Source organism: Dipodomys spectabilis, unplaced genomic scaffold (genome assembly GCF_019054845.1).
Source record: "Dipodomys spectabilis isolate Male_0828 unplaced genomic scaffold, ASM1905484v1 ptg000197l, whole genome shotgun sequence".
Classification (NCBI taxonomy): domain Eukaryota; kingdom Metazoa; phylum Chordata; class Mammalia; order Rodentia; family Heteromyidae; genus Dipodomys; species Dipodomys spectabilis.
In genome coordinates this window covers 10759567-10786490 of record NW_024870874.1, presented here as the reverse complement: position 1 = coordinate 10786490, position 26924 = coordinate 10759567, and the positions used below count along the sequence as shown (strand labels likewise).

General features: G+C 37.4%; 1 protein-coding gene across 3 annotated transcripts in view; it reads right to left on the bottom strand.

The window, feature by feature from the left end:
• The window catches only part of Ptprz1 (protein tyrosine phosphatase receptor type Z1), a 158988-nt gene that overhangs the window by 75789 nt on the left and 56275 nt on the right, over nt 1-26924 (bottom strand). For all 3 annotated transcript variants that reach the window (XM_042695882.1, XM_042695883.1, XM_042695884.1), the window contains exon 3: nt 429-608. In XM_042695882.1, the coding sequence (XP_042551816.1) occupies nt 429-608 (180 nt within the window). The remainder of the gene's footprint in view (nt 1-428; nt 609-26924) is intronic.

Genomic DNA, 26924 nt, shown 5'->3' with positions numbered 1-26924 from the left:
ATGGAGAGCTCCTAGTATAATTTCTTGAATCCAATTAGAATTATTTTCCATATCTACATATTGAAATAGCATGAGGCTAATTAACAAAGCCCAAACTTCAATGCTAAGACACGTAAATCCTAATAAGTAAGTGACTGACCAGTGATGGAGATAATAAAATATGTTGTCCATAATTACATTATCTTTACCAAATCTTCAAGTAGCAAGGTGATTTATTATATTACTAAAAATATGACCTGAATACATTGGTCATTGTATACTTAGTACAAAAAATTTTCAAGATGTCGTCCAAATTTCTAATGTTCTTCCACTAATAGCTTCTATTCAGTCTTTAGAACATTAGTCAAAAATAATTAAAGTGAATCTTGCTGAACACATTCTTGGGCTGAAAAACTTATCAAATGGCAAATAGAAGGCACCCATTTTACCTGTTTTCCCAGTGTTGTGAATGAACGTGTTTTCCAAAGAGCTTTTATCCCAGTTCTGAAATTTAAGTTTCTTCAGGTTTACATTTACTTGTGTAAGATCTTCATCAATGTTGATAGGTGATTGTTTGGGGCTATTACACGTTGGATATTTCTTTCCCCAATTTTTCTGATTAAGTGCTCCTAGGGAAAAGAAAGAGCAAGAGTGTCTGTTTCTTAAATTACCATGCAAAAGTGGGCTTTTATGTTATAACATACTCAATACACAATATAAAAAGATATAATGTTTGGGAAAATTAAGATATAATGAAATAACTTCACAAGAAACTATATTTAGATTTACATCCTGATTTTTAGTATGAAATACTGAAGATAGAGCAAATGTGCCAAGTTTAAGTCAACAGTGTGTTGCTTCAAACATCACTTTTCTCTACACCAATAGAAAGTCAAGTTGTTGGGCTGGGAAAGTGGCTCAGTGGTAGAGTGCGTGCCTTGCATGCATGAGGCCCTGGGTTCAATTCCTCAGCACCACATAAGCAGAAAAAGCCAGAAGTGGTGCTGTGGCTCAAGTGGTAGAGAGCATGCCTTGAACTGAAGAGCTCAGGGACAGTGCTCAGGCCCGGAGTTCAAGACCCACAACAGACAAAAACAAAAACAAACAAACAAAAAAAGAAAGTCAAGTTGTTAAATAAGGAGAGTCTTTACCTAGGGTTCTACATGGTGGAGTTACTTCAGTAGCAATCTAAATTGTATAACCCCTTCAGACCTAGTATTACCCACGCCACTGAATGCAAACCAAATCAAACTTCTACATAGAAATTTATTGAGTGAAGTGAATTTCAATTTGTACCACAAATAAGATTATATTGGTTTAATTTTGCCCTCACTGATGTCATGAAAAAGTATGTTCTATTTAAAATTTAATTAACATGCACCATTTGTCTCTTTGAGCTTGGCTTACCTCACTTAACATGGTTTGTTCTAGTTCCATCCATTTCCCTGCAAATGACATTATTTTATTCTATTTATTCTAATGGCTATGCAAAATTCCATTGTCTATAGGTACCATGTTTTTTGGATCCACTCATCTATTGTGGAGTATCTGGGCTGTTTCCACAGTTGGGCTGTTGTGAACAATATGGCAATGAACATGAAAATGACAGTGTCTTGGCTCATGATGTTCAGCGTAGATGCCCTGAAGTGGTATGCCTGGTTCAAAATGTTCAGTTTCTTGAGGAACCTCTAGACTGCTGTCCAGAGTGTTTGTACTAGTTTACATTCCCACCAGCAGTGGCTTGAACTCTGAGCCTGGGCACTGTTCCTCAGCTCTTCAGCTCAAGGCTAGCGCTCTACCACTTGAGCCACAGCACCACTTCCAGCTTTTTCTGTTTATGTGGTGTTGAGGAATTGAACGCAGGCCCTCATGCATATAAGGCAAGCACTCTACCACTGAGCCAGCCACCTTCCCAGCCCATCTCTGCCAACTTTCGTTGTTTGAATTCACAATGTTGGCCAATCTAACTTGGGTGAGATGGATCATGAGCAACACTTCCTCAGGTGTTTCTTTGCCATTCTTACCTCTTCTTTTAAGAAGCCTCTCCTTAGCTCCCTTGTCCATTAGTGATGGGTTTATTAGGTTTGGGAGGAGTTAGTTTCTTCTGCTCCTTGTAAATATTGGATATTAGGCCTTTGTCTGATATATTGTTGGTAAAGATCTTGTCCCAGTCTGTTGGCTGTCTTTCTAGTTTACTATATCCTCAGCTGAGGCAACATACCTCCAGGGAAAAAGGGTGAAAAAGTGCAATAGTGGAGCTCACTGGACACTGATGAAAATGAACTATACAACTCGTTTGTGGAGACGGGAGGGAGGGACTAGGAGTGAGTGGGGGAACAGAAGACAGTATGCTAAAGAAAATGTCTGCATTCCTTGACGCACAGAACAGTAATCTCTCTGTACATTTCCTCTACCATAACAATAACGCAAATAATAATAAAAAGAAATGTACTCTTTACCCGAATTTTGTAACTGTAACCCCTCTGTACCTTTATAACAATAAAAACACCTTTATAATAACAATAAAATTAAATAAATAAATAAAATTCAATTAAAATATTTGAAATATTGTGAGTCAAAGTCGTAAACTTTTCTCTGGTTGAATGCTAGCATTTTTACAGTCATTACAAGAAAAAAACCCAGTAGCACAGTTTTCAGTTTATACAGTTTTAAATGTATTTCTTTCTGAAAATGAGTAAGGCCAAGACTTTACATGACTGATTTTAAGGAACTCACGCGTATACGCATCTGCAGGGCACCCTCAGAGCTGTCACTTCCACTTCTGTGCAAAGAGAGGCCATGAGGACTAGCTCAGTGCAAGCTCAGTCTCACAATGCGCGCTACCTCCCACAGTATGACAAAGCTAGTTTGCAAAATTTATCCTCCAGAAACATAATAGTAATTAGTCATACTATAAAACTGTAGATATGGTCAGACAGAAGTTAGTTAATACATCTCAGAGTCAGTGGGGTATCTAGCAGATACCAGTAGGTGCTGAAAATTTATTTTGAAATCTGGGTACATTCCTAGAGAGTGTTTGAGTACAATGTGTTTTGAATATGCTCAGTGATGCATAATTTTATCAACATATCGAAGATATGTTGGTTTTTCCCTTGCAAGGAACTTGGCATGAGGACAAAAAAAAAAATCACTACTTGTCTTAGTAGCATCAGTGTGAGAGAAGCAGAGTGGAACTGCAGCGAGGATCAGTAAGTATCCTTTTCATTCCTTACATCTTAAGCTATAGTACAATAAATCCCAAGCTTATTAGGAACAGTCACACAGTTGCAATGTACAGAAGCATGAAGGTGTAAGTAACACTAAATGTGATGTACAAGTCACTTTTGTCACATTTCATCATCTTCTTAGATAGACCTACATACGTAGATTCTGAATGGTGGCTCATTCTTAGCATGTCAAAAATGAAAATCTGAATTTCTGCTCTGAAGAAAGCTCATTTACCATCTTTCAAATTTAAAGTTATTCAGAGACTTCTGCTTCCCCTTCTCAGCAAGCCGTGTTGGGTCTCTCCTCAAAATATATCTTGAGTCAGGTTAGCTATCATCTCTACCATTAACTACCACTATGGCCCAAGCCACTGTCATCATTTGCCAACATATCGCTACTTCATGAGCAAAATCATCTAAGAGATTGTTAGGAAAGTTAGATCAAGCATAGACCATAAAGTCAGAACCTGCATGTAACACTATCCTCTGGAGATTCATATACATTAATTTCAAGAAGTGGTGGCTTAGATATGTCCGGTGATTCCTAACTTACATTTTTGTCCTTTCTTCCTTCCAAAATCCTGTCCTCTATGTATGGAGTGGAGTTAAGAGACTCTACCCCTTATCACTGCAAACAATTAAAACCAAACTTCCTACTCTCGAATGTAACTGCCCTGAAATACCTTTTGATGAAGGCTGCACAGGCCCCGTGGATTCATGGGAAGGGCATGCCCTTCTTTAGGGCACTCTCCACGGGAAAGGTAGTGAGGAAGTCAATGTTGTGATTATGCCATCAAAGCACTAGACTCAAAGTATGATTCTCCTGCTGACTTTGAAGAAATGAGTTTCCAGGTTGTGAGCAGCCTTATGGCTAGGAATGAAGAGCCAATTCTAGGAGCTGAGAGTGCTCCCACTCACAACCAGGAAAAGCAGACAAACCAGGACTCTTTCTCTCTAGGGAATGAATTCCTTCATGTAACTAAATGAATGTGGATGACAATCCAGGCTTGAGTTAGGACAACTTGATTTTAGAGATGGGTGCAGAAAACCCTACTTCGGACCCTCAGAAACTGTGAGACAATGGAAGGTATTGTTTTAAGTCATTATATATTAGTATTAAGTCATTTAAATCCAACAAAACTCAGTATTTGATTTTTAAAACTTTATAACAATTCGCATGTCCCCTCATGACTTAAATCCCTCCAGTGCTTATCCATCTCACTCAAGATAAAATGTCAAGTTCTTACCAGCGTTGACAAATCCTATATGCCACCAGCAGCATTGTCTCTGCTACCACTCTCTTCCTACCACTGTCGTTAACCACCCTGCTGTATCCACATCCTCTTCCTTCCTAGTCCTGCAACATGCAAACACGTGGCCATTGCTGCTCCTTTCTCCCCTTTCAGTAGATGACAGATGTTCTCAGGCTTCGGTTGGGGCTTTGCTCAAATGCACCTCTTTCTCTCAGTAGTCGTCTTCTTTTAGTCTCTCTCAAAGACTTATCCCTTAGTTTTCCTCTCTGAATGTGTTAACTTTATTTATTGTTTCCATACTCTAGGAGGTATAAACTATTTCTGGGATATACCAAGAGTTCAATAAATATCCTCTCAATCAGACAAACAAGAAATGGTGATGTCTTTCTAATGTATAAGTTCGAACTCATGGGGGAATCAAGCATGATGTAATATAAAAATAAAAATCAAATGCACCAAATTTAAGCAACATTTCTAAAGTAGGTTTCATTTGTTTCCATTGTGAACTGACAATTGAGTTGAACAGTTCCTATTAAGCATCTGCTAAAGAACAGCAAGAAAGGGCTGAAGATGAATGTCTGTTGTAGGATGTCTCACTGCTGAAGGACATGGATGATTTTGCCTAAGGACAGATGATCCCATTGGAGGGGTATGAAAATGATAGAGTGTGGACCCCACTGAAAACATCGATGACATAATGATTCTTAGGGCCAGTGCTGGCTCAAGATGCCTCCTTTTATCATTAAGAAGCAAAGTGGCTGATGACAGACTAAGGGAAGTGATTTGCATAATGCTGGGGATAAGAGATTATCTGACTCAAACAGACCAAAGAAAATACCAGTAGGTTAGGAGTACGGTTTATGCTTTATTCATAGGCTTTCCTGTCCAGAGTCTCAGCAGTCACAGCAACAGTGCACAGCTTAGTAATCCAACAGTACTCAGGATGCTGGACCATCAGAGCAAAGCAGCATTAGTTTCATTCTATTTACAGCCTCACATGCTGCCTACCCTCAGTCTGTTCACAGCAGTTCCTGTTAATATTCCCACAAGACAAAAGTGCATTTGGCCAAATATGGCCTACAGGTTACCAAAGATAGAGCATGCATACATGACTCAAAGTTACATGAATATTATGAACCAACTGAATCACATTCCTTGGGAAGCCTAGGCCCAAAGCCTTCTGAAAATTAACAGTGAGGAAGCCGAACTCCATTAACCCATCATGATTTCTTAGTGGCAAAGACCAATAAATAGACAAAGAAAAAGGGCAAAAACAATAAGAACCCAAGGTTCTTGTCATCATGTATAGAAAACCAAGAGAAGTAGGCTAATAAAGCATCAAAATTGTGCACAGAAATGAGACAACAGTTAACAGAAGTATTAATCCTTCCTACTTTAAAAATAAAACATTAGGCTAATCTCACGCTTAAACACTGTTACATAATGTCTCAATTTTTTTACTGCATAAATTGGAAGCTTCAGTCCCTGTAGTAGTTAAAAGTCCAGGATTGTGCATTTGAGAATGCAGGGGTAAAGAATTCATTAGCATTAAACTGAATTTTATTAGTGAATGCTTCAGAGGGAAAAATTAGGACATTGACTGAATAGTTGCAGCAAGGGATTTACATGATCTACACAACTGCAGAGTATTCAATGGCAGCCTTAGAAAAGTTCAGGTAAATTATTCATTTACATAAATGTTCAGCACCCTTTCATCCATTCATTGAATAATATTAATTAGTACCACCCCTATACATTTCCTGTGCCTACTTCTATTGGAGCATTCAAGAGGTACACTTTGTTCATCAACCTGTTTATTTCCTCTGCATGCTGTTGCCAAACTCTGAGTCTAACATATAGCAGAAACAAATGAAATGCTTGACTAATAACTTTTGTGCATCAAATGAGTGTATTCAATATTTGCATACTATGCACTCTCTATTCCAAGTGGAATGAGAAGCAATTTCAGACACTCTAGGTGACATACAGGAATTCAAAGTTATTTGTTTGCTTGCTTATTGCATTCCAGAAAGATGAGTTGTGTTAAATAAATATGCAAATTCCTGAAAGAGTAAAGATGATGGAGAAATTAAACAGGCATAGCAAAGCTCACTAATGTAGGTCTTAAAGAATGGATCGGGTTTTCAAAGAGAGAGGATGCAGAGCATGTCTGGATGAGTACTGAGCTAGAGGAAACTCACAGTGGCCAAAGACTTCAGGTGCCAGAGGGTCATGCCTGTAATCCTAGCTTAGGATCAGAGGACTGTGGCTTGAAACCAGTTCAAGCAGAAAAGTCCATGAGACTGTATCTCCAAAATGACCAGCAAATGATAGGGTTGGAGGCATGGCTCAAGTGATAGAGTGCCAGTTTAATAATTTGAGTAAGCACAGAAATGGGGAGGCCTTGAGTTCAAACCCAAGTATCACAAAAGATAAAGAGCTATTAGCAGTGACTGGCTTGGATTCAAATTTTAGTTTATTCAAATATGAAGTAAATAAACACAATAAATAAATAACAAATACAATAACAGCTATTATTTTACACCGGAATGGTGGCATAGAACTTAAAACTTCAGAGAGGCAGGAAGGTGATTTAAGAAGATGCAAATGGTGGGACAAAGGGTAAACAAAGGCAGTAGTGAAACTCACTAGACACTATCTTGCAACGGAACTATACAACTTGTTGGAGAGGGGGTTCAGGAGGGAAAGTCTGGGAGAAAATGAGGGAAGAGGTGATACTGTTCAAAAAGAAATGTGCTTATTACCTTACTTACCTAACTGTAACCCCTCTGCGCAGCACCTTTACAATAACAATAAAAATATACACATATAGAAACACAATGTTTTGAATGAATCTACAAACTGCAGGTACTCAAATCATTTAGTGATTAAATGTCACAGAAGTAAATGACACTGTAGTGAATTAGTGTGCCTATTTCTAGTTTTAGCCAGAGAGAGACTGTTGAAGCTAGAACAAGCAAAGCAGTTGGCAAATGTTGATAATGTCTGCTCTTAATACTGCACTGAAATAAGATGCAAAAAAAAAATCTCAAAAAGACAGACTCTAGCTAAGAGTGCATTGGCTTCCATCATCTGGCCCACTGAGGTTGCTTCCATCTGTATAGTACAGAACCTTTGCAAGCCTGGTTAAAAGAATCCAACTGATGATAACAGAAGGTATATACATGTTAGGAAGTTCTTGCAAAATGTATGAATGTTCCTATAGTATTATGATATTTAAAAATATTATCAACTGAAGTTGAGCATATCTATATGCTGAGTTGAGCATATACACATATATATATATTGAGAGAGACTAGAAATATTTTACAAATTTCCTTCTTCTGCTGTTTTGCACTTAAAATTTAAAAGAGTAGGAAAGTTTGAGACCACAGTGCTTCTGTTGCTCTAGAATTTTATCAAAGAATCAAAACTGGAAAAATAATCACAGATGAAACTTAACAAGCCCCAGAAAACATATTTGATTTTGGTACCCTAAGTATTGTATATATGTTGGGGTGGGGGAAGGGAAAGTAGGAGAAAAATGAGGGGGGGGTGACAAGTTCAACAAGGAATGTACTCACTACCTTATGTACATAATCGTAACCCTGCTGTATATTGCCTTGGCAATAAAAAAAACTAAAATTAAATTAAAAAAAAAAAAGAAAAAGAAAGCTCTTTTTCACTAATCTCCCTTTGATAAAATACCAATTCTAAGTAGAAGAGAAGGCTCAGGGATTAGATGACTTTGTGATTAATGTTACACACTTGGTATATACCTGGCTATGTATAACTGAGTCACTGTTTTTCATTTAGACTAAAAGCATTTAGACTAAAAGCAATGGTGGTTAATTCACTGTCTGCAAAGCAAGGCAAATGAACTCTGCATGGGTGATAAGAGAGAAACAGGAAGATTTCTTTTTCTTTGCTACCTCAGTCTGGCAAATCCAATGAAACATCAACAATACAACCAAGTCACAGCCCAGGAAATTACTTTCTGGTTTGAGAAATGAAAAACTCTTCTTGTAGCAAAGCACTAGATGTTGTTTTAGAGTCTCTAGAAACTCTCATTGGTCATCAACTTTTCTCATTTCTCATTAACTGATCAGCAAAGTTTTTATAGAAAGAAAGTAGTTGAACAGTAGATAACAACCCAGATAGAGCAGGATTTATTAAAAACAACAACAACAAAACAACCATCAAGACTGTGGAGTTGACTAGCCTTGGGAGATGGAGGTGGGGAAAGAGGTGGCTCTGCTTCAGGTGAGGGATTAGGCCAGTCTTCAAGAAACAAAGTCTGTCCTCTGGGGTCCTGGCTTCAAGGCCTCTATCATTCTAAATCACCTACTGTACTAGTAGTGTACTGTACTAGGTGGGAGAGGGAGAAGGGGAGGAGTCATAACTTTCTTTGATCTAAACAAGATCTTCTCAAGAGACTGGATTATCACTGGGGGCTGCATTAATGCAGATGAGCTGAGCTTACCATTGAGTCATTTCCCAACTGCCAGTATGGTTGGGCTGGCAGCCCCTACAATAGAGCACACTGGCTAGTTTCCAGAGACTACAAAAGTATAAAAATTCAGCCTGGTGATTCTGTATTGTGTACATGAAGACACCCAGTCTTCCTATGGCCTTTTTTTGGCCTTTTTCCTTTGGTTTATCCTCTGTTGTCACTGTTTTCAATTTTGGTACCCTGTGTCTTGTAAATACGTTTTTCTGATTTGAGGAAGGGAAGGAAATAACAAAATGGTGAGACAAAAGACAAAGGGTGAATCAATGCAACAGTGATACTCACAAGACATTATGATGAAATGAACTTCCTAACTTGGGGGTCCCAAGGGTGGGTGAGTGGAAGAAAAACAGTGTTCCAAAGGAATGTACACATTACATTACTTATGTAACTTTAACTCCCTTGTACATCACCTTTACAATTAAATTAAAAAAGTAAAGACCCACCTGTCTCATGCATAAATCTACTCTCTCTACACTACCTAACTTAATAGTGGTTCTTCTATACAAAGTGAAAGTTCAGTACAAAACATTTATATGAAAATCACTGGAGGGAAATTATGACACCTAAAATCTATTTCTTTATAAGCAATTTATATAAGAAGTCTATTGAGAGCTAAAATAACCCGTGAAATTTAAATGAAATGTATAATACAAAAATTCTTAATTAAAGATCTAAAATGAGAAAATTAAGCATGGTTTACGATAATTAAACTGAACTTCTACCTAAAGATAGCAAATTTATGACTTAGTTTTTAAAATCACAGAGGTGATTTCAAGAATGATAGATTTTTAAATGTAATTATTAAACAGCTGGTCCACTGCTACTTCTAGCCTTTCTGTTTCCTGAATCCTCATCTATTTTTAAAATGGTTTTATGGCAAGATACTCACATATGCATAGCATAAACATGAACATAGTATCTTTTGCATTTTTTCTAACTTATTTTTGAATGATCATGCCAAAAAAGAAGTGTTTCATTATAAGTAATTTTGGTACATGACAATTTATAAATTAGGTAACACAAGGTAATAATTTATTTTGCAAATGTTTTATTGAAATATTCCATTAAATTAGGATGTGTTCCTAATCTTCAAGGGGCTAAAAGAGAAAGACTTATAACTAAAATGTTGTAAAAGCCATTGGCAAGAAGCTATAAAAAGGAAACATTTGCATAGATTCAAATGTATGGTAACTCATGTCTATTTTATTCGGTTTAGTGAAAGGCATAGTTCTTCAAAATCTATTAAACAAATTTAAGCTCCTTCTTAAATCTGTTACTGAGTAGTAGATACTGAGAAATGAGAAGTTATAGAAATAGTAAAGATGTCTTAGAACATATACTGACAATGGAATTGATGGTGATGGAAAGGCAAGTAGGATTTTGAGCCAAAATAACTTATATCTTTGAAAAATCTGGAGGCCCAGCTGGCATGCTTTATACTTTTTTTCAATCAACTGTTGTAGCTAGAGAGAACAGCACTGAATAAATAAGTTGATATCAACTACAACTAATACTGTCATTGTGCTCATTAGCATGCATCCTCTCTTACTTTTCACTGGTGTCTGATAAAGTGGACAGGTAAATAAAATTTATATGTTAAGAATAAAGAAGACATATAGCATTTTACACCATATTTCACAAAGGGAAGGGAAAAATGTGGTCACTCAAATGGACAAATTCACTAAAGCTCTCCAAATAGCTCTCAATAAGGATAGAGAATTCAGTTCAGTGGAGAACAAAACTGCATTTCATGTATCCCAATATGTCATATTAGGAATATTTCAGTAGGCACATTAAAAGAAATAACATGTTTAGAATCAAGAAGTATAGCATTATCATGTCAGCAATTTAATTTAAGCTGAATTTGGCTTCACAAGTATAGTTCTAATAAAGGACAAAGTACTAAATCTTAAAGAACAACACCTTGTTACTGCAACATCTGAATTCCATTTATTTTAGTCAGAATCCGTGGCAGAGATAAAGAGAGCTCAAATTAAGTGATAGTTTTTAAAAAAAAAAAACTCTGTGTTGCTTTTAATCCAAATAATTTCAATAGAAAAATTCACTACATACAATGTAGAATTACTAACTGAATAATTGTTTTACAATAAAAACCAGGGGGATAATTCACTAGTTGAAACTAGTGTAATCTAATTTCTTCTTTTGTGAATACATATTTGTGAGTTGTGTGATTATGTTATCTTTCTCTTTTTAGTAAGCAATCGAAATTAGCATGTTTTTAATGCAACAAAACAGTCAACATGACTATAAGACATTGACTATGTTTAAATTTTCTTTGCCTTCTACACTTCTTTTTTATTTATTTTTTATTTTTTTATTGTGAAAATACTGTAAGAGGGGTTACAATTACATGGGCAAGATAATGAGTTGTTTTGTAATTTTTTTTTTTCTTGAACTTAGGGTTTGAACTTAGGGTCTGGGCACTGTCCTTGAGCTCTTTTGCTCAAAGCTAGTACTCTACCTCTTTGAACCACTGCTCCACTTACATTTTTCTGGTGGCTAATTGGGGATAAGAGTCTCACAGGACTTTTGCTGCTCAGGGCTGGCCTCAAACTACAATCCTCAGATCTCAACCTCCTGAGCAGATAGGATTACAGGCATGAGCCACTGGCACTTGGCTTGTAAATTCCCCCCCCCCCCTCCTCTTCTCCTCCCCCTCCTCCCCCTCCTCGCCCCTCCCCTCCTCCTCTGATTTAAGCTTATAGAAAAGTGAGCAATAAAGTTTTAATATCCCGTTTGAGAGAATGGTGCCAATATCCGATTGATACTGAGGTACTTCATACTTCAGCCTGTTTCCCCAACACGAGAATATTTTCCAATATAAATGTGGTGCAATCATAGGCAGGGAAATTATTAATATCAAAACACTGATATCTTCAGGTCCGAATGCTTTGTTCAGATAATTACTAACATGTCTCAATAATATTCTTGATGGCACTAAGGATCCATTTGGTAACATGTTGCCTTGGGCTGTCATGTCTCTTTCCAACTGAAATATTGTCTTTTTCCTTGACTTTCAAGATGGTGACACTTTTGAAATCTATTTTACTTTATAGACTACCACTCAATTTGTATGTGTCTGATGATTCCTCATGGTCATGCATTTTTTTTTTGTTGTTGTTGGTCGTGGGGTTTGAACTCTGGGCTCGGGTGCTGTCCCTGCGCTCTTCAGCTCAAGGCAAGTGCTCTATTGCTTGAACCACAGTGCCACTTCCAGTGGTTTACTGGAGATAACAGTCTCACGGATTTTCCTGCCCGGGCTGGTTTTGAACTGCGATCCTCAGATCTCAGCCTCTTGAGTAGCTAGGATTACAGGCATCAGCCACTGGCACCTGGCTTGTGGTTATGCATTTTTGTGAGAATGTCTTAAGAATGATGTTCTTTCTTTCATATCGTGTCTTATTAAGTGGTTCAGGTTTCTGTGTGAACCACGTTACTGATGCTAAAGCATGGGCTGAAATCAGTATCTGTCTCTCTTTCCCACAGCGATGCTACATGTATTCTTTGCAATGAGAAAGTATTTTGTGAGGAGGTGATCTAAGATCATGTCAAAATCATATTCCTCATCAAATTTATCTTTTAAATGTCTTAATTTATATTCATTTGAACTTTCAAGTTTCCTGCTTTATGTAATAGGATACAATCCACTTATTTATTAAAGCTCAAAGGGACCTTTTCTCTATTATTAACTCTTTTCAAGAAATGCCATAGGAGGCATGGCATCTGTTTTTACTCTTCGTGGAGGAAACCAAAAGGTCCTATTTCCCAGGGAGGCCTTGAACTCATTCTTCATGTTCACTGCTGTATTAACCTTTGGATCCAGAAAACATTCTCATGTCTGTGTCTGTTATTACATCTAAGAATGTGTAGGAGGATGGTCAGTTCTTCCACGGGTTCAAATTGACTCTATAGGTTTGAGCTGGTCTTGACACCTGTGGAGATAATCACTAGCCTCTTCTCCCGTTTCTCCAGTTAGAAAGGAGACCTCAGTTGGATTTTACAAACAGCAACCTTTTCCTTACTCACACAACAGTGGGGCATGAGTACTTCTCAAGTTTCTGTGACGTTAGCAACCAACAGTAACACCTATAGTACCTGCAGGGAGGGTGGGGTGCAGAACTTTTCATGAGCAAGGGAGATATCCTCATTAGCCTACGCTGCTCTCTGACTCTTGCTCTAAAGATATCTGGCGGTGCTTTGTTATTTTGTACTAATAATTTGACCAAAAGTCACAATCTGCTTCTTACAAATTTTTGAGAAAATTATCCAGTTACCGAGACTAACATTCTTCCCAGAGTGGTGAGTAGGTGTTTGTTTGGTTTGGCAGTACACTCAGCTGGCTAAGCAAGCACTCTACCAATTGAGCCATTATTCCCCCTCCCATTTCTTTTCCAAACAGGGTGACACATTTATGCCCATGTGGGTCTAGACCATGTCTTTTCTATTTATGCTTCTCACAGTAGTAGATACGATAGGCACATGAAAATACACCCTGCTTTTTATTGTCTTGCGAGACTGCCTCCCGAACTTTTCTACCCACGCTCTATTTGAATCATGATCCTCCTAATCATGAGATCCTAATCTCAACCTCCTGAGTCACTGGGATTCCAGGCATGAGACACTGTACCTGGCTAAAAGATGTTGTTTTTAAGTTAGAAGGTATATCCACCTAGTGGCAGATAAGGGAAAGACAGCTCCTCCTAGCACTGGGCATGGATTCAGGTGTTATACTTGGCATGCTGCCTCTCGGGGGGAGGTCAGGGGAGGTGGAAATTGGAATGGAGTACGTAGGGCTGGTTGCAGGTGGGTAGTAAGGAGAGTGAGGATGAGTTTAGAAATCCTCTAGGTGTTCAATATACGAAGCAAGTTATTCCTACCTGGGGTCTGAATAGGGATTTTCACATAACCTGAAGACTTATAATGATTCATCCTGAGATAAAAGTGAGTCTTAAACTTTAAATTTTGAAACTGTACAATGAATACTATTTATATGAAATAAGAAAATTGCTTAGGGGCTGGGAAGGTGGCTCAGTGGTAGAACGCTTGCCTTGCATGCATGAGGCCCTGGGTTTGATTCCTCAGCACCACATAAGCAAAAAGAAAAAAGCTGGAAGTGGCACTGTGGCTCAAGTGGTAGAGCGCTAGCCTTGAGCTGAAGAGCTGCAGGGCAGCGCCCAGGCCCAGAGTTCAGGCCCCACGAATGGACAATCCCCCCCAAAAAAAAGGAAAAAAGAAGAAAATTGCTTAGCCATAGATATTGTAGAGTTTATTTACTGATAGCAATGTTTTAATCCTTGTAATTTTGGAATTGTTCCAGAGGATAAAGTAAAAAATGACTATACTTAAGATTCATGAATTGTAATATGTCACCATGAGTCATTTCCTTTCTGTGAAGATATTTTCAAATTCAGTGGGGAAAACAGTCTCCTTCCTTCCTTCTATCCCTCCTCCCTCCCCTCACCCTCCTTCTCTTTTCTCCTTCCTTTCTTCCTCCCTCTCTTCATTCCTTTCTTTCTCCTTCCTTCCTTTCTCTTTCCTTTTACTTCTTTTCCTTGGATATCAGATAGGTGTGCTCAATTAAGATATACCAAATGAGCCAGGGGCTGGTGGCTCACGCCTGTAATCCTAGATACAGAGGAGGCTGAGAGTTGAGGATCACAGTTTAAAGCCAGCCTGGGGAGAAAAATCCATGAGACTCATCTGCATTTAACCATTAGAAAACTGGGAGTGGTGCCGTGGCTCAAGTGGTAGAGTGCTCGCCTTGAACTGAAGAGCGCAGGGATAGTGCCCAAGCCCAGAGTTCCAGCCCCGTGACCGACAAAAAAAAAAAAAAAAAAAGGAAAGAAAAGAAAGAAAGAAAGAAAGATATACCAAATGAATAAAATTATTGTGCAACAAACTGAAGCTCTAATATCCATTACAAGGTTTTCTGACAAGATGTCTGTTAAAGTAATGGGAGATGAACAGCTATAAAATTGTTCAAACATCTTTCCAAAGCCAAGAGACTAATTTTCTAAGCAGCTTAATGATGATGGAAAATGTTTTTTGTACGTGTAGTAGCATAATCATTGGCTTTGTGGACATGACAATGACCAATTTAAATACTGATGGAACAGTGACACCGATCAATATACGTTGGACTTATCAACTGATTGGTTGAATTGAACCTCCTCAGAAAGTGATGACTAAATAAATCATTTAACTCCCAACTCCAGAACTACCTCTATTCTATTCTGAAGCTTGTAAAGGTACCATTACACTACATTACCAGCAGCCACATGCATTTCTATTAATAAAACACAATTTAAGAGGCACATATTATTGCAATTTATAAATGTAAAATAATAAGAAGGCAAAATACAACCTTGATTTTACATGACCTAGAATCTTTGAGGCCAAGGAAATAAAGACGAGTTTTTAAAAAGCATCTTCCTTGGGAATGGCCAAAAACTTGTTTAATTTCTTGCTGTTGAAAATAACATTTAAATTATTATTTCAGAATATAAAATATATTATAAATTATTAGCTTATAAAAGTATTGCTTTTAAACCAATATACCTCACCCCAAGAAACTAATACATTATGACATTTTTATATGTCATATAACATACTTTGATTAGATAGCGTCCATCTCTCACCTGGCATTCATTTTTTTTAGCATTGATTGTTCATGTTTACTTTATTTTTAATAAAGTAATAAACCTGGCCAGTAGCTCACACCTGCAATCCTAGATACTCAGAAGGCTGAGTTCTGGCAAATTACAAGTTGAGGCTATCTTAGGCAGGGAAGTTTGCTAGACTTCATTTCTAAAATAACCAGCAAAATGAAATCCTGGAGGTATATAAGGCTCAAGTGGTATACTGCCAGCTTAGTATGTGTCTGAGTTCAAAGTCTAGTACCACCAACAAGTAAGAAATTTTTTATTGTAAAAATACTCTACAGAGGGGTTACAGTTACATGAGTAAGGTAGTGAGTACATTTCCTATTGAGCATTGTTACCTCCTCCTTTGTTTTTCCATCCCTTCCCTCTCCAACTCTCCCTCCCCACCCCCCAGTTGTAAAGTTCATTTTCAACATAGTGTCTTGTACATCTCATTGTTACAATGGGTCAACCTATATCCTGTTTCAGCATTTTGTTATTTCTCTTTCCTTCCCCAAATTAGAAACACAAGATGCAGGACACCTGGAATCAAATACAGTGGAAACGGGTTATACCATGGGGGAAGAACATACAAAAGAAACAAAAAAAAAATCACCAAGTACACTTAAAAAACGATAAAGCTATACAAATTTAAGAGTATTTTATCTAAGAAAGTGGCAATCCTCACTAACATAATACTTTGGTGTCATGAAAATAAAAAGCATTTACATGCAGGTAATGACAAAAAGTTTAATGTGTCTTCTCATCACATGAATTATACAACTACCATACTTCAGAATAAATTCTAATGTTATACAAAAATAATATATAATTGTCCAGTGATAACATATAAAATATAATCCTAAAGTACATGGCTTTAATCTACTCCAAAGCAGTCCAAATATGGTGAAGAATCTACATATAAATACTTGGCAAAGTTTAATATTCATCTGGCCAACAGCTGCAAGCTGTTTAATTGCTTAACATTAGGAAATTGGAAAGTGGTGTGATTATCTATTTAAGGCCAAATATTAATTAGGATCAAATAAATATAGTTCCTTAGATCTCTGTGGTATCTAATCTATATAAACATCTTGCAGTGATAACTCATAAATGATTAAATGAAGGCTAGTGGCATTAGAGGATTCTGAGTCATATGCCAGAACTTAATTTTGTGCTCAATTTACTTTTAAAACTGCTGGTGGCATAACAACACATCAATGGAACTTAGATTTTAAAAATCAAGCTTTCTCTTTGTGCTCAAGCATGAAGAAGCAATCATCATAAATGAAAGGAATGAAAGCGTTATTCTAATTTACCCAAATATGCACATTTTTGTGGGTAAAGGATCATAATTAAAAGTCACAGAGCTTTCTCCCTGAACATGCTCTGAAATCTCATAAACATACCCTGAACTGGCTTTCTTCTTTTTCTCTCCAGAAATTAACGATGTAATTATTCTGAAAGCAGCAATGAGGGGTGAGGCTGCTCTCCTCCTTGCAAGAGCTCTTCTCTTTGCATGAAAACAGGTTCTTTCATGTGGATGGAGACTCATTTAGTGACAGTGAACTGGAGCGGTAAGTACTTTGATCTACTGGTCAGTCCACTGTCTGTCAAACTGAAGAAAATACTGAGCTCCAGGGGTAGAGTTTGCTCTGAAACAATTCTAAGGGTACATCCAGGTTTACCTGAATAATTGTTCTGACTTCTTAAAAACCTATGCTTTCTGGTCAATGATGTAGAAAATGTGAATGAGTTGGCAGTGATTCAGACAATCAGCTATGAGAAATTGATTCTCACTGGGCTGGGATAATCATCCTAGATTTGTGAAATGAATGTCAAGTGAGGATATTGCACCACAGCAAATCAAGCAAATACTCATGGTGGAATCCTGGCTACATGAAGTCTGTGTAAAATGCAAATGTACAACATGGTTCTTTGTCTCTAAGAGAATATTATCTATTTCCACACTAATTAGATGTTATTAACTACATGCATGATTAATAAAGCATTTCTAATTTCATTGTTTGGTAAAATACTTTACTTGGTAAAGCCAAGAGGAAATAGGGCCAGGCAAAGCCCCTCAAATATATAAACAACTAATCCCACTACACAGTGAAGTGTTATGAAGAGCCAGAATATATTTCTGAGAAGAAAGGAACTTCTTAAACCACCCTTAAAATAAACTTAATTTACCTGAATTTATTGTATTGTATAGTATTAAACAGACTAAAGTAGATTATAGTATTAAATAGTATTAAATTTTCCCAATTCTAATGGTAGAACAAATACACATTTAGTGTAAAGAAGCTAGAAGATACAGACAAGGCAAGATGAAAAATCAAAGGTAGCAACAATTCCACTTCCAAAAATGTCTGCTTAACCCATTCCCTGAGAAAATGCACCGATCAGGCCAAAAGGGACCATATATACACTTTAGAGAATTCTTTGAAATTAGCATTTTCAAAATTGACATAAGAATTCAAAACTCAGCAGCTTCATGGTTCCCTACTTCCTATGTTACTGAAGCAAAAGTAACTGTAAGAAGCAGCAGAAGTAACCGTAAGAACTCTTGCATTTCAGAATCTTGGGAATTGAGACCCAGATTCAAGTTTCACGCTCTTGCTCTCTTTATGATTCTTGGGCCAAATGGTTCACCTCTCTGTTTCTTATATCTGAAAAATGAGAACACAGTACTTGACAGCTTGGTTCATCCATGCATATGAACAGTTGCTGAACACACAGAGAAAGAGCCACACTGGGAGAAGAGAACATGAAGAAAGTGCATAGCCCATCATTTCACGGTGCTGTCAGGGGAGAGTTTAAGTAAGCCAGGGGAAAGAAACATTTTACCTGAAGGTAGTCACATGGCTGCTGTCCAGGCAAGATGTCCAAATCCAGCTAGAATCAGGAAGTCTTTCAAAAAAACCCAGCATAGGTGGGTTGGGGCATATCATTAATGCCACATGGCATACTCTATGCTGAGGAGTCTACTGTTTCAATTCTGTAGGTAATAGGGAGTAATTCAGGGGGAAAGCTGGTATAAAACAAATCCTAAATTTTGTATATTTATCTGGCTTTACCTCAAGATTGCAAAATAATCACTCTATGTCAGCCTCTATTCTAAGTGCTTTACATGCACTAATTAATCATGGTAAAGCCCTGTAAGGTAAGTTATTATGATCTATTTTTTTTATGGACCATAGAACTAGACAGAAGAAGGAGACACCCAAAGTAGAGCTCGATTTTGAAGTTAAGCAATTAAGACTCCCTAACTCTAGAGCTTATATATTCATTCTTACTAGATGAATTAGTGAAAGAATGCACACTAATCCAGCTTCATTAGAATGTGTTCAAAGTAGTAATTATTATCTGCTGGTGAACTCCCTAAAAAGATCTGCAGTGATATCCGCAGGTTCTGTCTACTTCAAAACATGATGATGTCCATGGGTCTTGCCTACTGCAAGCTATCATTTCTTTTGGAGTAGGTAAACTTCCCCTTTTCCATGTTTTGTTCCTAGTTGAAAAATTAAAAAAGTTGATATAAAATCATGCCCAGCATCCCCTAAATACAAATGTCAGCAACTCAAATTTTCAGTATCACTCAGAAAGGATTGATGGGCCCATTTCTCTTAACATTTTTTCCTAAGAAGAACAATGACAGGAAGAAAGACAGGAACATAGTAATTATTCTACCTCAGGTCTTAGCATCGCTACTCTATGTGCTTGAAACTACCTTTAATCACATTGTGTTAGTAGTTAGCTCCTATTCTGCTTTATCTCAGTTTAAATTTTCCTTCTCTGGAAACCTTCCCTGACCTCTTTAAGCTACCCAGGGACTCTTAGATCTTGTGTTAACACTATTTACCACTGCGGTATGCTTTTAAAAAATCATATTTTGTTATGACTATTATTTCCACATTTGTGATTGTTTTTATTCATTTCTGCAACCCCAATGTCTGGATCATGTTATAAAATTAAAGATTAAACTAATAAGCTCAACACTCAGCCTTCCCTTGTCAAAGAGTATGCATACTGTCCGGGAAGTAATAAGATGTTAACTCTCTCACATATTCATATAGATTCATCAAACATCTTAAAATATCTGAGGGCTTTCAATACCTTCATGCAGCTTATCTTAAAGAACAAACCTTGGGGGTTTGGAAATGGAAAATTATACATAACTTGTGAAAAAAAAACAATATGACGGTTTCATCAATCTTAACTTTCTAGACATGCTCATTAAGAAGAGTAAGGCAAGGGTTAGGTAGGGGAGGGACCGAATACATTGTTTTCATAAGTTGCTTTGTTAAATGGCAACTTGTTTGTACAACTACTTAAAGGTAATAAACAATTTAAAAATGAAACTTGAAGGATACATAGACATTTGAAAAGGAAACATGTTATGCATACTCGCTCCAAAAAAGAAGAAAATATGTGAACCTAGAAAGTACTCATTAAAGGCTTCCAGACCACCTCAGAATTTCCCACATGTAATGACACCTAAGCCACTCACATTTCAGACTAGGTGGGACTGAAACTGATTCAATATCCAAGTGGTAAAAGGCAAAAGGGAGCCTTTCAGGTTTTTCTCCCAAATATGGTAGGATGTGCTCTGTATCTACTCAGTTATTATCTGTTTTTGGTATATTCTTTTTTTTTGTGAAAAGGATATGGATTGGTCCCCTGAAATGGTGGCATTGCTATTCAGAACTCCGCCCGAGTGAAATTAATTCTGTGTCCCAATGACATTGGAGGAAGTAAAGCAATAATGACTAACTATGTATTGAGTACCTACTATATGTGAGGTTCTGCTTTAGACAACAGGATACAGCGAAGAAAGCTGCCCTAATAGAAGATTATGCTTTCTGTTGTTCCACCTTGGCTTAGATGTAAAACCCCTGCCTAGAAAGAAACCTAACAAGTATTACTATCATAAATACAGTCAATAACCAGTGTATGTAGTAAGAGTCCATAGGAATGTCAGGAAAGATAACTACAAGGGTAAGGATGATTAAAAATATAAAAAGTGCCTTAATTCTTCCAGTTGAAAATATGAAAGAGGTTTCTCCCTTTCCTTAGAGCATTTATTTTACAAAATGTATCACTGTAAATATTTTCTTCTCTTTTTGAAGTTTATATCAATCCTTTTGAAAACTGGGTAGGCCTTGCCTTGGTTTAAGACCCAAGATGTCTTTTTCAAGGATTCTGGAGACATCTTTTTGAAATGCAGGCAGCTATGAAGTTGATGTTATATTCTATAGGTAGCCAGTTCTAACTTGTTCAGCTATGCTTCCCCTAAAGGGAGGAGGTTTGTTTTGTTTTTCCCTCTGGGTAAAGCCGATAGCAACACAGACAGCCATTCCACTTGCCATGTATACTCTGAATGGACTGTGTGATCAAAGTTGCTGTGTAGTCCTCCTGCATGGGGACTCATTATCTCTCTTGAGAACATGAATGCAATGACTGTTGACTGAAGAAAGGGGAGAGATTCCATCCCATCTTTGCAATCTCTTAGTTGGTATTACCTGTGAAGACTGCCACATGAGTTTATTGCTTATCTCATAATAAAGCTGTTTGCTTTTTCTACTGCTTGTGTATAAAGGATTTCTGGTTTTAGGTATGATTTTGTTTTTAATTACATTTTCCTCAACAGAGGACATAAGTATCAGTTACTTCCATAGACTAAAATCCTAGCTATTCTTTCATATATACACATATACACGGACATGTTTCTTAAATGAACATATTTTAATAATGAGAAGTAAGTGAAGTCATTTTCATTACAGGGTAAAGCATACACTAGACTGACATTTATGACCCTTATGACATGCTTAAGATAATGACTTATGGGGCTAGGAAGGTGGCTCAGTGGTAGAGTGCTTGCCTTGCATGCATGAGGCCCTGGGTTCCATTCCTCAGCACCACATAAGCAGAAAAAGCTGGAGGTGGTACTGTGGCTCAAGTGGTAGAGCGCTAGCCTTGAGCTGAAGAGCTGAGGGACAGCACCCAGGCCCAGAGTTCAGGCCCCATGACCAACAACAACAACAACAAAAAAGATAATGACTTATATCTACATGCTTCATAGATCTCAGCATGGAGAGAAATTGACCAGAGAAGCATCTACAGCCTTATTCCACACAGGCTCCTCTGCCTGAGAATAGTCTCTCTCCATTTGCCATCACAAGTTTGTACATAAAATTTACCCATGTAAACAATAATCTGGTTATAAATCCAACATGTTGCTCTTTGCCATCAATTGGCACATGGCCATGTGAAGCCATTCAATTGGATGCCTTTTGCCCTCATCTAGCCTGTTCCACATGCCTGTCTTGGAATCTCTAGCATCTGTGTCTTCTCATTTACATTCCTTTTCGAAAAAAGCTCCTGTGGTGCATTTTCTTGAGCTCTTTAGCTTATAGGACATAGGGTTGCTGGGATTTCAGGAGTGACCCATTTCATTATCGAAGAGGAGCATCACCTTAATCCTATTGACACTAGGCTTTGTTCTGCACTCAGTTTCTGTTGCTTGGCTTCCCTACTCCACATCACTGTGTCTGTTCTGCAGGAATCTCTATTGCCTTTGCCTGGGATCTGAATTCTATCATGGCCAGTATCTCTACATTATAAGTCCAGAAACCTGGTATGAGCAGGGTGTACTAAAATATTCAGATAGTTAGGAAGATCCCTAACTAGTCTATTACAGTTTGGATGGTGGTGGTCAGAACCATAAAGGACTTCTATGAGTTCCTGAATTCCAGCCAGGAGAAATCTTCACTCGAGTCCAGTTAAGGGGTCTGTTAGATGAGCAAAGAAGACTACATTACTAAGGCAGAAATGTGGTTCCATAAACAGCAAGATAGAGAGAGAAAGAAAAGGAGAGAGAGAGAGACATAAAATCCCCTAGGAGGTAGAGGAAATAAAATTCACCAGTTCTAAACACATTTGAACATATTTCAAAATCAGCTTTGGGATTCAGTTGCTAAAACATTTCACTTAATAAATATTATTCTGAATCCAAGAAGTGAATAATTTGCATGGTTCTCATCTTTTTGCTCTTAAAAATCCTTGGCTTAAAAGCATTACCATATAGATAACAGAATTGCCATATAGATAACACAGGAAAGTAAAAAGAAGTAAGTTTTACCTTTGACATTTTACTAATACATAAAATACAATGGTAGACTAGGTCAAACTTAAAATTATTGCAATGGTATTTTGTCTGAGGAGTTTAAGCAAATTTGGTCGAATCATATGAGATACTCCCTAATTTTAGATATTTAAAAATTAATTACATTTTTTCCTCTTCTCTTTTGCTGAAATATATCTATGTCATAGTCATCCAGAGTAAAGGATATAAACAGTGAAATAAGGTTGTCCATTAGAGAAACAGCACAATGCACCTGAACACAGAGCCCAAAGTATTTGAGCATAGACTGAAGGAGAATCAGCCAGGCCTTCTCCTCCTGGACTATACAGACTTCAAACAACTGAAGACTTCACTAGATGCTATCTGCAGGAGTGGCTAGGAGTCAGCACTATAGCAACAGTACAACTTTAACCATTCAATGGTTGCTATGATCCGAATCCAAAATACCCCTACAAGTTCATGTGTTAAGTGTTTGATCCCTAACTGGTAGTATTATTTGTGGTGGTGGTGCAAGTTTTAGGAGGTAGGAAAACAGGAAGTGGGTAACTGGGAAATGGCAAGGTTATACCTGGTCAGGATCCATGCCCCACCCCTTGCTTCCTATCGAGATGAGCAGCTACTGCGGTGTGTTCCCACCATGAAACTCTGCCTCATGACAACCCCAGAGTCAATGGAGCCAAGGATGATCGCCTGAAACTTCTCAAACCGAGCCAAAACATTCTTTTCTACCCTTCATTGTTTTCCCATGTATTTGTAACAGAGATAAAATGGGAAAAACATACTAGATTACCATTAGACAAAAGAAGCAATGATGAATTGCAATGCTGTTCTACAAATATCTTTTTTAAAAACTAAATCCTACATTAAGAGACAGTTGCAAACAAAATCTTAAAGCAATATTTTAGTGTTAATCAACAAAAGTCGTATGCTATTGTTCCATCAAGCTAATGCACATATGAACCATCTCAACCCTGCAGCTCTGCTTACTTAGCAATTTTCAAGAATATGGTATAGCTGGGCACTGGTGGCTCACGCCTGTAATCCTAGCTACTCAGGAGGCTGAGTTCTGAGGATCACAGTTCAAAGCCAGACCAGGCAGGAAAGTTCTTAAGACTCTTATCGCCAATAAACCACCAGACAACCGGAAGTGGTGCTGTGGCTCAAGTGGTAGAGTGCTAACCTTGAGCTGAAGAGCTGAGGGACAGTGCTCAGGCCCAGAGTTCAAGTCCCATGAACAACCAAAAAAAAAAAAAAAAAAAAGAATATGGTACCAATTGGTTTGAGCTTTCAATCATTTAATTCAACCCTATTCAGCCTCTATCATTATATGTAGCATCGGCAAAGTCTCTGGAGAATATGATTCTTAGGTAAACCGTTTCAATCCTTTTCCTTTTTTCAGTACTGATAATTAAACTTTGGGCCTTGCCATTGCTAACGCTGCACTTCTGAACCACTCCTCCTGCCCTTCCATTTGTAATGTTCTAGCTAAGAGTTTTACTAACTTTACCCAAGGAAGTCTTGAACTCACTATCTTTCTGCCTCCACCCTATAAATAGTTGAAATCACAGGTGTGACCACCATAACTGGCTTTGTTATGGTGAGTTTTAAAATATACAAATAAAAGGAAATATCTGCCCATAATATACATTCAAGACAATTTAAGTACTTCTAATTACTCTTGCAGATTATTGGATGTGTCCAGGCTTGTTGAAACTGTTTGGGCTCAAGGCACTGACAGATAATAATCCAATTGGATTTGTGACATATGGTCCTTGTTCAAAGAGTTTTCTTCTGACAATAAGAAGCATTTACCTAATACACAGTCAGTCAGGTAAGCATTATTAAAATGTTTTCACAGATGAGCAAACTGAAATGCAATAATTAGCAGCCCGATTAATCTGCAGGTCTGTGATGATGACAGTCTGACACAGCCCTGATTGTGTTCTGATTGGCTGTGGGTGATACCCTGTCATTGAGAATCAGCCATGCAGAGACCTCTGTCTTGATGGGTAAAGACACCAAGTTGTGGATGTTACCTAACTACCATGCCCACCTTAACTAAAACTAATTCAGATTCTTTGAAAATACTGTGTATTAGAATATATGTCAAATTAGTTGTTTTTTGTTCAATGTAACTGTGCATAGTAAAACTAGGATCCTGTTCTTAGAGTATCATCTACTTCCAGACTCAGTTTCCAAGGGAATTATGGCCAACTGGCCCATCATTTCCCCATGCCTCTCTTCCATTCCTATGTAAATACATGATTTTATACAGAAGTGGGATACTTCTGTAAGTACCATTTTGGAGTTGGACTATGTTTTATTTTGTCATTTGTACTCCTACAATGGTGGAAATGGAAAATGAACCAATCTGTTTAATGTATGGAGTAGTGAATCACAGAGGAAAATGAAATATGTTGAATGCCTATTCCAGATCCTAAAGAAAAGAAATATACCTGTACAAAGCAGAATGCTATTACTAGTCTGCATGGATTCACTTATTCTTTGAGTTGAGTCTGGCCCACTTTGTCTGAAGTCAAGAGAAAGAAAAGACTAAATAAACCAAACTATATTCAAAACCAAACCAAATTCTAAATCATATTCTACCCAACCTGATAATATGGTTCTTTTGCTTTCCTGAAGTAATGAGGAAAACATTTTTTTTTCTCTGCCATGAGGGTGAAAAGATGTTATACTTTAGGACAGAGAATCAGTTTTGTACTTAAAGCCTAGAGTATATCAAGCCAACTCTAACAGTGATTCATGTGTAGCCACAGCAGTCCTCTGTCCTGACACGTGCTCAATGTACCCTTTCACTAAAACTTTAGTGGTTTGGGTGTTAAAACACTTGAGAATATATTAGTGCAAAAATTTCAATTCCATGTTGCCTTAAAGAATGCTAAAAATGAAATAACATGGTAAGTTTAAATTCCAGTATAGACTACTTCTAAGAAGGGAGCAGCTTTTTAGAGTGCCTTGATTTCTGAGCACTTAACATTACTCAAGGTTGTAATCAGAGATCTAACAAGTGAAAGGCAGTTTTAACACCTTTGGTAATCTTGACTATATATATTTGTGATATAAAAAAGCACAATGACTTAGGATTTTTTGTTTATTTTGATACTGTCATAAAAAATGTAGAAACTGGGAAGAATGAAATTCATTAAACAAGAACCTTAAATGGAATGAAGTTACTATGGGAAGAATCGTATTGTTAGTGGTGACATTCACAAACACAACGCCCTCTTTTGTCAGAGCAACACATAGAACTTAGAAAATGGTACTGTTGACTGTTGACCAACCCTATCATTTCTTAACATAATTACAGCATCCATCCAAAATGAAGAAGTTGTTTTTAATCCAGTTAAAAAGCACAATTAGAGGAGTATTCTTTCCTAACCTGTATTTCTCCACCCATTTGGTATTTAGTAGGGATTTGTATTGCTACTGCACCTATTATAATTGTGTATGTATAATCTTTGATAAATAAACCTCAGCATAAGAGATTCCACTGAAATAATAATTAATGTGTCATATATTTAAAATTACTTATGTAGCATGATGAATGCTCTTACTAAAAGATGTAGTGATATATTGTGTGTGTGTGTGTGTGTGTGTGTGTGTGTGTGTGTGTGTGTGTGTGTGTGTGTATACCAGTCCTCGGCCTGAGTGCTGTCCTTGAGCTTTTTGTGCTTTAATACTAGCATTCTATCACTTGAGCTATAGTATCACTTCCTGCTTTTTGATAGTTAAATGGAAATAAGAGCTTCATGGACCTCCTATATGGACTGGCTTTGAGCTGCCATCTAAGCCTTCTGAATAGCTTAGATTACAGGCATGAGAAAACACTCAGTAAAGTGTAGCCCAGGCTGTTCTGGAACTTGCCATCCTCCTGCCACACCCTATTCACTGATTACTGGTATGTCCCACCCATGGCCAACCTCAGCATTTTTATCCATAAAATTCCCTAAACACGGACATGCAACTCATTTTATTCAAGATTTTGACTAACTTGATAGATTTCAATAACACAATGTAAGAACATACACCTGTAGCTCAACAGCAAAAACTGTTACAGACGAAATGTGGTTGACACCAATTCATTTGGGCCATTCACTAAATTAGCTCTATTTAAGAGTT